Raw genomic sequence first — 14504 nt, 5'->3', positions numbered from 1 at the left:
GCAGCTAAATCAATAATCAATAAAAAAAAAAGATCGAATAGATTCTTGAGATGGAGGTCGGGACCTCACAAGTAAGTACTGTGACGATGAGGAGTAGGACTTAGGGTAATGTCATTTAGTGATTTCTTTAACCGGGGGTTGACAATATGTTTAGCTCGACTACTCAATTACAAAAGCTGTATAGAAATCTACCGTCACTGTGTCTGGTCACTCATTAGCCTAAAAAAAGAGGAAGCACGCTTGCAGTGCAGTTACCCGTTCCTCCCACACCTCAGTCATTGATAGACTCATGTGACCCGTAATTGGAAGCATGGCACTGTCAAGAGGCGTGTGTCTCCTGCTGGCGCTGATTTTAATCGCGCTATGTTTGACCCGCAGCGAGGCTCTTCACACTAAGGGAGCCCTAACTTTGGACACCATCACTTTCGCAAAGGTAAAGACGCATATCCGTAGTTCTTATTTCCCAACGCCTGTGTTGTATAGTCTCTTCCACTTTCGAGTTATGCTTCTGCGTCACGCCCAGCGTCTCCCACCGAGCTGATTTAGAACGATATAAAATACAAACTTGCTCGTTTCTCACAGTACGTCTAACGTGTTTTATTCGACTAACCATGCATAAACTGCTCGAAAAATGATGAAGACGGAATATAAGAGAGAATGTAAATCCCGAAAAGCATTTTTCTAGATGGGAGATGTGCTTGTCAAAAACGTTCCCTACAAATATAATTGTTTTGAAGAAGCATTGAATCTTCCTTTTGTTTATAGTGTAAAACATGTATTTGTAATCGTAAAAGAGAGCATTGGTTGGACTTGACCAATAAGGAACGAACAGGTTGGCATTGGTATTGAACTGACCAATCCGGTGAAGACAAGTTTGCTGAAGCACCGCTAACGTTTTAAGAGGCGGAGCTTTGACAAAGACTGCACAAGCAAGCGATGCTCTCAGAGAATTGGGAGGTGAATATACCCATGGCGCTCTTGTGCTATTCTACTGACGTTACGTGCAGTGTGTAAGTGCCTGGCTGTCAGAGGATTCAACAGGTCCACGCCGCAGTACAGTATATTAGTCCCACATTACAGGAATTGCCAGATCCGCACAACCTCCCAACCCACCTTTTTATTTTTTTTACTTCAAAAAGTTTTATTGTATTTTCAACATAGATATCAGCAGACATTGCAAATCTAATGCCAAGGTCCCCGCAGAGGGAGACAATAAGTCAGAGTCAAATGTCAAAGCAAGAAAGTATATATTACGAAAGTGAAGGACAAGGCTGCCGGTATGCAAGGGGAGCCACAACATACTAAGAAAATGCATAGAATATTAGAAAAAGAGCACATTAATGAACAGAGACAGGCTCTATTACATAGGGGGTCATTACGAGTGAGGCAGTAAGGGTTAACAGCGCTGGTAAAGGTGCCGGAGCCATCAACCCCTTAGCGCCCCATTACGAGTCTGTTCATGGGAACCCGCTAAGGACGCCTGGTTTTACCGGAACCCGCTAAGGACGCCTGGTTTTACCAGGCGCCCTTAGCTGGTCCCGCGAGCAGACCAGGGTGCTAACAACGGGCCCGTTATTAACAGGCCCGTTGTTAGCACCCTACCCATTCCCATTGAGCCCTATGGGGGATCGAATGGGGATGTTCAGGGTTTGGGTTCCTTGAATGGGGAATTACCGGGCCCTCCAAGGTCGGAATGGCCCGGTAATTCCTCATTCAAGTAACCCGGTACCCGTAAGGGATAGCCATGCCGCTAATAGCGGCATGGTTACCCCCTACCTCATAATGACCCCCATAGTATCGGCTAAGTCAATCGAAATACATTATTTAATACAAAGGGCCTCATTACACGGTAGGCGGTAAACCATGGTGCTATTAGCACCATGTTGCCGCCGGTACCATACCGGTGCCAGCATAGAGGAAAGGGGAATTACCACCCCATTCCAAGGTTGGCGGGGCGGTAATTCCCCCTTTCTCCATGGCCCTTCCCCATTCCTATTTTTGCCCCATAGGGCATAATGGGAATGGGGAAAGAGCTAATTACGGTACCGCAAATTGCGGTACCGTAATTTGCACCAAGGTCCCTTTGCGGGTCCCAACTTTAACGGCTGGTCTACACCAGCCGTTAAGGTCGGGTCCCGCAAAGGGACCTCGTAGTAAGGCGGTAAGGGTGACCGTTAACCCTTACCGCCTTCCGTGTAATGAGGCCCAAAGATTGGTGTTTATTACAAAAGCATTCAAGATACTTAATGAATGTCCAGGTTCGCTCCAGTGTGTACCAAGAAATGAAGGTACAATGAAATCTCTGACTGTAATGTTGCTACTGAAAAGAGGCTTGGAGAACAAGAGAGGTGAGCGTAAAGAAAGAAAGGAGGGTAGAAAGGTAGGGAGAAAGAAGTAACCTCTTAGGCAAGATTGTATGCAGTACCCTTTGGGTGCACTACAGTAACCTTGACCTCCTGGCAGTAGGGACCCCACCTTTGGTATAAGTCTGAACTACACAGGTTGGTAGTGTGGCTGAGCAGCCGGGCTTATCTCAAGAGGGGTCAATGTGAGCAGTAATGTTGTGACACAGAGTTTCACAGTAACAGTTATTCAAATAAACTCTTACACTCAAGGGTTCTTGATAAAACAATTATTAATTTATTTCACAGTCAGTTATATAAGCCTTCTTCAAAAGGGAGCAATATATGTAACACTTATAATACACTTCAAAACACACTATTACAGCCTGATTCATGGAATTATTTGCGTGAAAAACGCAGATTTGCGCGCCTTTCTGGCCGAAAATTCCCATAGTTCAAACAGGGATTTTCGGGCAGAAAGGCGCGCAAACCTGTGTTTTTCCCGCAAATAATTCTATGGGCCTCATTACACGGTAGGCGGAGAACCATGGCGCTATTAGTGCCATGGTTCATGCCGGTAAAATACCACTGCCTTGGTGGAAAGGGGAATTACCGCCCCATTCCAAGGTTGGCGGGGCGGTAATTCCCCCTTCCACCATTGCCCTTCCCCATTCCCATTTTTGCCCCATAGGGCTCTATCGGAATGAGGAAGGCGCTAATTACGGTACCGCAAATAATTAGCTCCACTGGTCCCTTTGCAGGTTGGTTTTTAACGCCTGCAAAAAGCAGGCGTTAAATTCCCCAACCCGCAAAGGGACCTCGTAGTAAGGCGGTAAGGATTTACTGGTGCCGGTAAAATACCAGTACCGGTAAACCCTTACCACCTACCGTGTAATGAGGCCCTATGAGTCAGGCTGTTAGTTTCTCTAAATCAGATGATACCCATTGGGGATTACACACAGACACTATCTACACTCGGAGGTGACTTAAATAGCTAGGACATTGTGAACATTGATTTATCATTGGTACATTTAGAGCAATACTGAGTTTGGTGTAAAAGTCATAAGAGAGGAATAAAACAAAGGTTAACAAATAAATCACAAACAGGTAAGTACTTTTAAAAACCTTTGAATGTCAAATAAGTTTAACCCTTTCCTGAGGAAAAGATAAAGCACAGAGTCAAAGGGAAGAAGAGTCTCTCAGGGAGCCAGGACAGCAAATGTTAATTGCACAATGTCTTGGGGAGTTCAAGTTCTTCTTTGCAGGTAGGTAAAAAGTCTTGCACAATGTTTTAGAAATGTCTGTAGAAAATAGAACACTTGAAGGGCCACAAGCTGGGAGGCTTGTGAGGGGCAAAGTATAGCAACTCTGCAAGGTAACCAAGACCGGTCTCAACTGAGAGCAAGCAAGGCTACACAACAAGAGGTAAGTTCTCTTCGACTTTACAGTACCTCTGGTTAGAAGAAACGGTTCCAGGTGGCTTCTGTTCCTGTACAGCTTTGCAGAGTCTGTTGTTCCTGAGCCTCAGTCGTGAGGACAAGAGGGAGGGCGTCTGGGAACTCCTGCTCTGCAATGGGAAGGTCAGCGGCAGCAATGGGCAAACTTCAATTCAGCGGTCCTTCAGTGTTTCAGCTCCTCACGTCTGACAGCAAATAGCAACACAGCGGTTCTCGGATACCACTCTGGACTTTCCTCACATCTGGGGTCCAGCACTCTGTTCAGGTGGCTCAGGCTTGGTCAGTCCTGTTTCAAGGAAGTCCGGAGGAGCTTCCTGGCGCTCGGGTCCAACTTAAAAGCAACGCACACAATCTGGTGTTCCTCTCCCTGGCACTTCGGTTCCAGCAGTAGCAGCAGTGGAAGTACAGCCAGCTCTGAGAGGATGTCCAGACGGGCTTACTTTGGAGTTGATTGGTCCCACCAACTGAAGGGGAGAAGTCGTCCTTGCAGGGCTTCTGAAGTCGTGGCGAATTCAGAGCTTCAGCACAGCAGCAGGGCTTCACCGGGCAAACCAACGATCCAGGAGTTGCAGCAGGCGTCTCTTCCAAGTTCTTCTTCGGATTCCTTCATCCAGTGGTCGACTCTGCCTTTCAAGCCAAAAAGCCTCGCCTTTTATGCAGGTTTCTCCCATTCATTCCAGCCTAGCTGTCAATTACACAGCAGGGTGGCTGTCCTTGCCGGACAGCCAGCCGGCCAATCACCTTTTGGGTGCATTCCTGTAACCAAGGGGATTAAGCACAGGGAGTTTCGGGCACTTCCCTCACTTCCTGCACCTACCAGACATACTGTAGCCAGAGGCGGGTTACACTCGTGAATCCAGCCAAAGACAAAACCGACAAAGGGACCAAACCTGGTTTGGCGCCAGAGTAAATCTCAAGAAAGAACTTTCCAACAAGAAATGGCGAAAAAAGAAGACCAGGGCCATTTTGACGAAATGGGCACCCATGGGTGCTTTACTGCATATGCGAACGCAGCCCGCGGTAAAAGCAGACAATGGTAGTAAAAATTAAACCACTGCCACCAGCCATTCATTGTAGAAAGAGTAACACAAAAATCTTACATGAGCAACTAGACAAAGGGGATACTAAGTAATCCCTCCAGCACCCTATGGTAATATAGTGTGTGTTGGGTCTAGAGAGTTACAAAATGTAAGTAAAGTCAATTTCACTTCACTGCTCTTGGAAACAGTAGTTTCACCAAGAAAATGTATTTAAATCTTTGGGAAATCTAAATGCCACTTCCCTGTGCCACTGTACATAAGGTGCTGTGTGTCACAATGTGAAGATGATGCCTATGGAGTTTGTCAGACCCCAAAGTAAAAAGAAACACAGAGTCCAAATCACAATAAAAATACATGAGAGAGGGAGAAAAGGGTCTCACTCTCCCCAGGTTAGAAATTAAAAGTCCTTAAGTCCAGCAAAAGAGCTGGGGGTCTCTAAGGTAGAAGGGAATTAGCACATTTCTGAGAATTCTCCCTAACATAACCCATCCTTTGTGAACTACAATAAGGTTCAGCTACTGACGCTAGTAGGTTCTACTGGGGTGAAGGTGTATTTTACGTTGAAAGAGTGACTATAGTGCATTAGACCAGTTGAGAGTAGCTCAAAGATCCATGTGGCTGATGTACAGAGTGTTGCAGCATGGGGAGGTGGGGTGTGGGGGGAGCCCAGCCAGGAATGGTTAAGGCATCACCCAAGCTCTAGAAAATATTGTGATATATGGAACTGTCAGGGGGACTCAAACTAGAACTTTTATTGGATATCATTACGGAAATTTGCCGACTTCTAGGAACTTGATATTAGATGTGGAGTTGAGGAGGGACTTGTACATGAAAATCTCCAGGGAATTTCAGAGTTTCATTGGTATCTCCACAATGACATTTTTCCAATATGTGAGACAAGCATACAGAATTCCACCAAGATCGATGAATTGGCGGGTCTTTATTCTTCCAGGTCCCGGTGGTACATTGTATGGCTGCTACTAGAAGGGTACCTAGTACAGATATTTGTTTAGCAGTTATGATTTGTTCTTTACTGTGGGTAGCACAGGTCTTTCAGTGAATGATTAGCTCCAATTGAAAGAATATCTAAGATATTTTGAGTTATCTTCGCCCCAAAACATAGATCATCTAGGACATGAGAAACGCGTATGCTCCAATGTGCCCAATAGCTGTGTATCTATGCATCTCCAGCAATGTGGATTGTCACTAATTTTGGTCTTATATAATTTTTCCGGAGTCCAAAGTGCCCTATGTATAACAAATACAAGAGTTTGAGTTTTGCTAGCTGATCTGGAAGCTTTCGCTATCCTCATGTATATTTGTTGCCATTGGTTTAGTTCCAATCGCAGGTTCAATGCTTCTTCCCATTTCCTAGTTGTTTCCAAGTTGAGAATTTTGTGGTTATTAGAGCAAATGTTGGCCTTGTTAAGCGTGCTGGACAATGCTGTGTTATCTATATTGCAAAGGTATGCCGTCTGAGCATTTGTTTTATATTTTGAGATTATTTTAGATTATTTTAGATGGCTTCCTATAGCTCTTAAGTTCAGACGGAGGGAGTCCATACTTATCTTGGAGTTCTGCAAAATTGAGAGTAGAGTCATTGCCCCATACTTGGTACACAAAGAAGATTTTTCTGTCTATTGAAGAGTCGTATTCTAATTGTTAGTGAAGTATTGTTCCAGAGTGTGGCCATTTGGGAGTCTTTATATTTCATCTCAGACGCTACAATGGACCCTATAAATATTTTAACTGCAGAGGCCGAGCTCAGGATTAGATTGTGCTCTTTTGAGCTAGTCGTGCTGAATATGTATATTAATGGGAATGGGTGTGATAAGGCTTCTTCAAATTCTAGCCATTTGGGGGAATCCTAGCGGTCATGTGCTGCATCGTACACAATTTGTTTTTTTTGTGTTAGTATGAAAGCGTGATGGTAAGCCAAGAAATTTGGAAATCTGAACCCCACACCCTCCCTCCCTTGGTCTTTATCTGATTAGAGTTTCTTGATGGAAACTTTAGGCGGTTTCCTTTTCCATAAAAATTTGGAGAGGATATAATTCACCTCTTTATAGAACTTATTACTGAATGGGATTCGAATCATTGCAAGAGGAAAGAGTAATAATGGTGCACTTGCCATTTTAGCTGTGTCTAATCTTCCCCACCAAGATATGCATAGGGGCGACCAGGTATCTGATTTTTTAAAATCATTTCTAATATGCAGGTTTTGGGTTTTAGTAATTGTTGGCTCAATATCGGGAGAAACTTCTATCCCTAGATATTTAATGTGATTTGTTTTCCAGTATAAACCTAGGGCATCAAGGCTGCTTTAAATACATGAGACAGAAAGAGGGAGGCACTCAGTTTTCTCTTTGTTGACTTTCCCATAGTTTTCAATATTATCCAAAGTTGTCCTTACTGTGATAGAGGGGTTAGAGAGGAAACACATAATATCGTCTGCAAAAGATGCGAGCTTAATATTGGTATTATGGGCTTGAAGTCCCATAATAGTTGTGTTGTTTCTGATAAGTTCTAGTAAAGGTTCAAGAGCAAGGACATAGAGAAGCAGGGATAGCGGGCAAACTTGTCTGGTGCCTCTGTTTATGTGGAATAAGCTGGAAATTGTGTTGTTCACTGTTATGGAGGCTTTGGGAGAATGGTATAGACAAGTGATCAGATTGATAAAGGAGTCTCTAAAACCGTGCCATATTAGTGCTTTAAACATAATATCCCACTCGAAGCGATCGAAAGCTTTCTCTGCGTCTAACGCCATTAAAAGCCTGGGTTCAATGATAGGGTTGGTAAGCGAGAGAATGTCAGTGACAAGTCTAGTATTAGCATTGGCGTCTCTATCTTAATAAAACCCACTTTATCATTTTCTATCCAGAAAGAAAGGAGATTTTCTAATCTAAAAGCAAGGATTTTAGCGAACATTTTACAATCAACGTTGATTAACAATATGTGCCTGTAGCTTTTAGGGTCTGCAAGGTCTTTATTGTTTTTCGGTTAGACAATAATGTTGGCTTCCCTGAAAGTAGCCGAAGGTAGGGCTTTATAGTGAAAGTGGTCATATAAGCTAAGTAGATATGTGGTTAACACATTTGTAAGGATTTGATACAATTCTATGGGGAGACCATCAGGACCAGGTGATTTCCTTTTTTTCATAGAAGAGATTGCATTTACTATTTCTGACTTAGTGATTGCAGAGTCTAAGCCTTTCAGGAGATTTTTTTTAAGTTTCCTTTTCTGGATGTTTACAAAGAATAGATCTATTTCTGATTGGATGTTGGGGTTTGAAGAACTTTCAGATGCAAGGAGTGCACGGTAGTAGTCTGCGAAAACCTGGGCCATGTCCGAGTCTGTGGTGCATGTTTTGCCACACCGATTCCTAATGGATTCAATTTTTTATTTCTCTTTTTTACCTTTCAAGTAGCTCTCGAAGTTTCCACCTGCTTTATTTGAGCCATCATGGTATTTTGCTTTAATATTAAGTAGCCTTACGTTACCTGTTGTGGTAAATTTTTCATTGAAATTGAATTTTTATTTAATTTCACCAGAATTTTTAGGGTAGCGTCTGAGTTGACCAGCTGGTACTGATTATCTAGCTGTTTGATAATTCAGAGGGAATCCTGTAAGTCTTCCTCATAGTTCTTGTTTTTAAAGCTACCCTACTGATAAGTTCTCCTCTGAAAGTCACTGATAAGTAAGAAAAACTCCTTGCAGAAATCGGCTATGTCTTTGGTGTATGTTGTATCTTTAATAAGTGCTCTGTTTAGTTGCTATCTTTTATTTTTATGTTGTGTTTTGTTTGCCACTGCGCAGCAGATAGGTTGTCAACTGTTTCTTAGAGTTGATACGGAGTGGAGTAGGGGAGGGCTGAGCCATAGGGCAGACCCAGGCTATGACACCGTGGGTGACTTTAATTGCCTCTTTTGCAGCAGTTGAGGCACATCCTGCCCAATGCAGACAAGAGTTGGAGCATGCAGTGTAATGGGGCCCTATGGCATACCTCTTAACTCGCACACTTTTTCCAGGAATGACCCGCCATGAAATGATTTATTTACTCGCCAAGATCCTTACCCATCTTTACACATTAGTGGATTCTCACCTGCCAACATTAAAATCCTCTTTCTCACCCGCCCTGGGGACTGAAAGGGTTGAAAGGTATGCAGGTGGCTTTGTTAGGCTGGTACAGAGGTGAAGGTGGCAACCCTACAGGTTAATGCCAGGTACCTGTTTCAGTTATGGAAGGAGGGAGACCAAGGGTAGAATGGCATGATGCCACTTAAGGGAAAATCAAAGGGAGAAAGGGTCTCTGTGGCACAGCCATCTGCAGCACACAAGGTTCAGGAAACACCCCTGGCACAACCGCTTCCATACCAGAGACAGATTTGGGCACCGAGGATCCCGCTCCAGGGAACACAAGAGGGCTTCTAGATCCTCGTCCAGGAAGTGGCAGGAGCAGAGAAAGCCCGGCTCTCCCTGACCTAAGACCCCACCTACCGTTCCTCTTCCAGCTATGACCATCCTGGTCGCAGAGCTCCAGAGAGACCCGTAGAGGAGGCATTAGACTCAGTTTTGGATAAGAGGCTCCCTCCACCAATTGCACAAGTTTCAGTTGCTATAGGAGTCCCTTTTGTTAGTTCATTCACTTGCCACTCCAGGCACACATTTTGCAGAGTTCCCACTCTCATCAGACTGGGTTTCCATAGGAATTGCCTATAAAGAGATGAGACCTTCTGGTTAATCTGGAAATCTGTAATTTTGGCACTGACTCTTCCTGTTGCCCCAGAATACCTAAAGCCAGTATGTGCTAATCTCGACACATGATCTTTCCATCCTGCAGAGTACATGGAAAGTTGTGAACAAAGAATTTGGGATCTAGAGAAAAATACCATCCCCAACCATTGACCTAAAATGTGTATGATATGATATGATATATATGATATTTTATTTCTATCGCGCTCGTACACAAGTGTTTCACATCGTGTACACAACAGTGCCTCGATAAGGATTATCTGAATTTACTAAATGTGTGGCCTCACGTCTCACTTGTTTCACCTTAACTTGAATCACCATGGGGAGCATCAGATCAAACGGACTGGTGCAGAAGGCCTCCTCCATTATGACATGGGCAGAGGAGCATTTCATTTCTTCTTTCTGGAGGCTACCTACTTCCAGGGGTGGAGAACTGCTAAATGGATGCACTCAGTAGTATTTCTTTGCTCCTCAAAGGGTTGTCTCAAAAGGGAGACCTCCATGGAGATTTGAAAATATAGAAAGCAGTTATTTGTTTTTGTTGTATTAAATTACCAAGTCAATCCTTCTCTTATTTACAAATTGTGTCTTGAATGTTCTGGCTGGTTACCCCTTTGTGAGTGCACTAGTGATGGTTGATTGTTTCACTGCAATTTTGATATCAAACATTGCTATTTCACATTAACTGTGTGTTTGGGAATGTGTATAAAGGATTATTACCTCTGTCTTCCTTGTCACAGTTCTGACCAACTGTGGAGCGTCTGCTTCCAAAACAAGGACTTATGCCACTCATACCAATGTAAAAGGAGGGCTAACAGTTTTATTCTAGGTATAGTTCCTCTTTGATTGTTGTTCTCTATTTTCTTCCTATATAAAAAAGGAATTGATCTTGTCCCTCCTTCTGTTTTATCAGTCTAGCTGTGACCTTTTGCATGCCGCCTGTATCACCAGCAAGATATCTAGGTAAAGTGATATTAAATATGATTGTGAATGTGATGGGCATAGTCTAGATGGAATGTGGAGGCGCCCCCTCTATCCGGGGATACAGGATCCCTAGCTGATATATTTCTCCTAACAACAAGATTTTGACAATAATTATTAAATCTGAGGCACCCATCACCTGAGGAATGCAGCGATACAACATAAATATGGATTGAATGCAGATAGTAAGCACTGCACGATATGCTCAGCAAACCCACCACAACACCCAAGTTGTGAAGCAGGTGGCAAAAGGGTGCCTCCAGAAAGCCATGGTGAAAATATGAAGCGGCAGAGACCAGTTGCTGAATGGTGGTAGAAAACAATGTCGACATGCAGGTGCTGGATATTTGGTGCTGCACGTAACATGAGAGCTTGGAGCAGTGCAGACTGCAGTCTGGATGCGAGACCCATAGAGAGAAGTCGGCAGAGCTGATGCCCAGACAAGCATAGGATATGAAGGCACCGGGCGCAGCGCGGAAGATACAGTAGACAACTACCTTGGGGAAACCACACGGGCCCGGCACCCCAAACAACCCGGAAGGTCACTCAAACAAGATGGAGGAGTGCTTCCTTTTTTCCAAATTAACCTGGTATTTACTTCTGCAAGGTTTGCATAAGGATTCACACATCCAGTAAAATTCCCATTATGCTCTCCTACTAGGAACTTACAGTTCTTTTGATCATCTTGTGGAAAACAGCACAACATTCCCAGTTTACTCTCCTGCTGGGTCTTTGTAGTGGTTGTATTCCTTTCTGCTTCACACAACACTTTTCCTTCAGGATATCAACCTCTTCTTGGTGTTTGGTGTTGGGGTTTCATCACCCTCCTCTGAGCACCCCATACATGCAACCTATTATGCTGTCACAATCTTGTTTAAACCAGATTGTCACATCCTTTTGGCTTTGCCAATGCAGGTTACTTTCCCATCCTCTTGGCTTTGCCAATGTAGGTTCCATTTTCCATTCCTGGGTAACCCACTGATCTTGCCAATATTACTTCTTCAATACTTCTAAATAAAGCCACCACACCCTCTTGGCTTTAGCAATGTCTATACAATGTCCTTTCCCGTCATTTCATGTATCTTCACTTCATACAGCTTTGTATACAAAGTTTCACTTCATTATTAATGGTAAGGTAACGAGCCATTAATTAGGGTTGCCCGGGAACGGGCCAGCTTGGCTGGGCACTGCTTCCTGCTGCGAGAGCTCTGCAGACAGAAGCTCCTTCTTCAATGCCACTCCCAAGGTCAGACCCCAGCGTCACAGGGTCCCAGTTCGTGGTGCACTCTGCCTCCAGTAACATTCTGTCCTAGCTGTTTCCACAAGCACTTCTTTACTGCTGCTTTGCTTCACCTGCTGCTGCAACTCCCCTTTTGTGGTTGGGCTGGCCTCCTTTTATACACCTGCAGCTCCTTCACAAGCTGCAGGTGTGTAATTCCAATTAGCCTTGCCTGACCACAATCAACAGGACATGCCTGACCTTTATAGCCCCCTGTAGGCATCTTCTTCGTCCTAGTACCAAAGTGGTAAAAGTGTGTGGTGTTCATCGCTTTTAACTGTCTCTTCTTCGTCTCAGTAGAGTCAAGTGTTATATGTGGGGAAGTGAGGGAAATAACTTTATTTTCTTTACCCTTTTCCTAGTGCTCCCAGACTGATAATACCTCTTAGTGGTATCTTGGTTAGTACGACAGGGGTACCCCATGGCTGCATGGAATTTAGAGTTTTCCTGGAAATGAAAATGAGGAGTACCGTAGCTCACCTGTGGACGTCTCATTCCACTCCCCAAGGACCCTCCACCCAGGTGATCCTCTTTCGCTTCTCGAAACCCAGGGTCTGGATCCAATAGTGATGGCCGTTTCCTGGCCACCTGAGAAGAGGACCCAGAGGGCGTAAATGTTAGAACGCTCTCAGGTTTCTCATACACCCTTCCCATTGAAGAGTGGCATCCCGCCCAAGGGACTGATGATGTTGGTCTTCCAGGGACTTGTCGTTTTATTTGGGCCAGGTGTGAGATCCTCTGATCAAAGTGCGGTACACTACTTCCCAGGTCTAACTGTGCCGGAAGGTCAGGGATTATGGCCATTATAAGATGCGATTCCTCCCCACGATAGAAAGGGCAATTTGTGCTTGATCATGTGTCCATGGACACAACCTGTTTTCTCCTCCCCAACTTTCCTCCAACCGTGGTGTAGTATATTATGGCCTTATCGCACATTCTTTTATTTTTTGTGTTCACATATTTATTATAATTTGAGAAATTACATTTAGTGTTACATCACATATTACAAATATACATCAATTCACAGTAGTGGAATGTACATTAGCACAAAGGCAAATAAAGAAAATAGGTATTGAAGCATAAATCACAGATCCAGGAATCTTTCCCAAATTCCTTCATATAGGTCTCTTTTCTTGTTTCTACACAAGATCACCCTCTCTATTTTTGACGTCTACACCAAATCTGTCATCATTTCAGAACAGAGGGTGTTTGCTCACTTTTCCAGTGCCTCAAAATAATTTTCTCTGCTGAAAGGGAAGCTCTAAAGAACCAACATCTCTGCGTAAATGTCAGATCTGATATCTGCTCCTCCTCCAGTTGAATGATACTTTCAAAATCATAGTCCACATCAGTCATCAGAACTTTATTCATTGTCAGTGTCACTTCTCTACAGAATTCCCTCACAATTCCACATCATATGTTCAAAGGATCCCACTATGTGTTTGAATTTCCAACAAGCCTCTGACTCCAACAAGCCTCTTTTATATGATTTCTGTGGCATCCAGTGCACCCTATTCATGATCTTAATCCGTCTTGCTCTTTCTACTAGATTCAACGAGGTCAATGACACATTCCTACATATATTGTTCCATCTTCTCACACTCATTTCCGAATCTATCACCTCTGACCATTTGACCAACAGTTTCTCATTGGCTACCTTATATTGTGCTGCATGTCTATATACCTTTGAGGCGATGTGTCCATTCAGCTTGAAATCTTGCAACCAATCCATCCAGTCCTTGCAATCTCTGGGAATTTTAGTCCTCACAGCTTTTTTTAGTCTTCTGTATTCCCTGAATGTGCTATTCTCAAGTTTCTTTTCCATTTTCTTTTTTTTATAACATATTTTATTGATTTTGCAATAAACAAACAAACAATACTTAATACTTAATAGAGTCTAGACATACAGGCATACAATCATTCTCGATGCGCGGATCTTTCATTCACGTTTTGAAGGGCACTTTATATATTACGTCTGTGGGCTTCCAATATACACATAGTTCAGGTGGAACTCAGCAGTCCCTCAGGCCATATACGCAGCTTCTCGGCATCTCTAGGTGTCTTCCCATCTCTGCCAGATCTTACGCGCCTTCCCAGGGCATCCTATGATGGTGTATACTCTTGTTTCCATTGACACACACATATCTACATCTGTTATCCATTGTTCATATTGTGGGGGTGAGGCAGAGCCCCACAGCTGGGCCAGATTCCTTTTTGCGAGGCCTGTAGTCGTTGCAAGCATAAGCTTTTCAAAACAGGATATCTCTATATCTTCATCTATCCCCGGTAGTAGCAGTTTAGGGTCCATTGGTATCACTTGGCCAATGACCGTTGATAGTCTGTCACAGCATTTCTGCCAAAAGTACTACATTTGTGGGCATTCCCATAGGATGTGGAAACATTTTCCTCTCGCTTGTTGACATCTTAAACAGTCGGTATGTAGAATTTTAAATTGAATCAGTCTGATTCTGGCCAATATAGCTGTTTCTCTGGGATACATGAGGGCTGTGGTTCAGTCCTCCGGTTGTAATGGCCCCACATCTCTTTCCCACTTTGCTTTCAGGTCCGTAAATTCCATTGTAGCAAATGAGGCGATCGCATTGTACATTGTGGAGGTTATTTTATTGTCAATACGCTCCATCACGATGTTCCT

The 14504-nt window shown here is 43.7% G+C and overlaps 1 protein-coding gene across 1 annotated transcript in view; it reads left to right on the top strand.

The window, feature by feature from the left end:
• Nucleotides 1-237: 237 nt before the first annotated feature.
• The window catches only part of ERP29 (endoplasmic reticulum protein 29), a 401541-nt gene continuing 387274 nt past the window's right edge, over nucleotides 238-14504 (top strand). Inside the window, exon 1 of the mRNA XM_069619502.1 lies at nucleotides 238-433. Coding sequence (XP_069475603.1) covers nucleotides 311-433 — 123 coding nt within the window. The 5' untranslated portion in view covers nucleotides 238-310. The remainder of the gene's footprint in view (nucleotides 434-14504) is intronic.

Source organism: Ambystoma mexicanum, chromosome 10 (genome assembly GCF_040938575.1).
Source record: "Ambystoma mexicanum isolate Mex_15411 chromosome 10, UKY_AmexF1_1, whole genome shotgun sequence".
In the NCBI taxonomy this organism is placed as follows: domain Eukaryota; kingdom Metazoa; phylum Chordata; class Amphibia; order Caudata; family Ambystomatidae; genus Ambystoma; species Ambystoma mexicanum.
The sequence above is the reverse complement of the archived record's forward strand: the minus strand, read 5'-3'. Positions and strand labels throughout refer to the sequence as shown.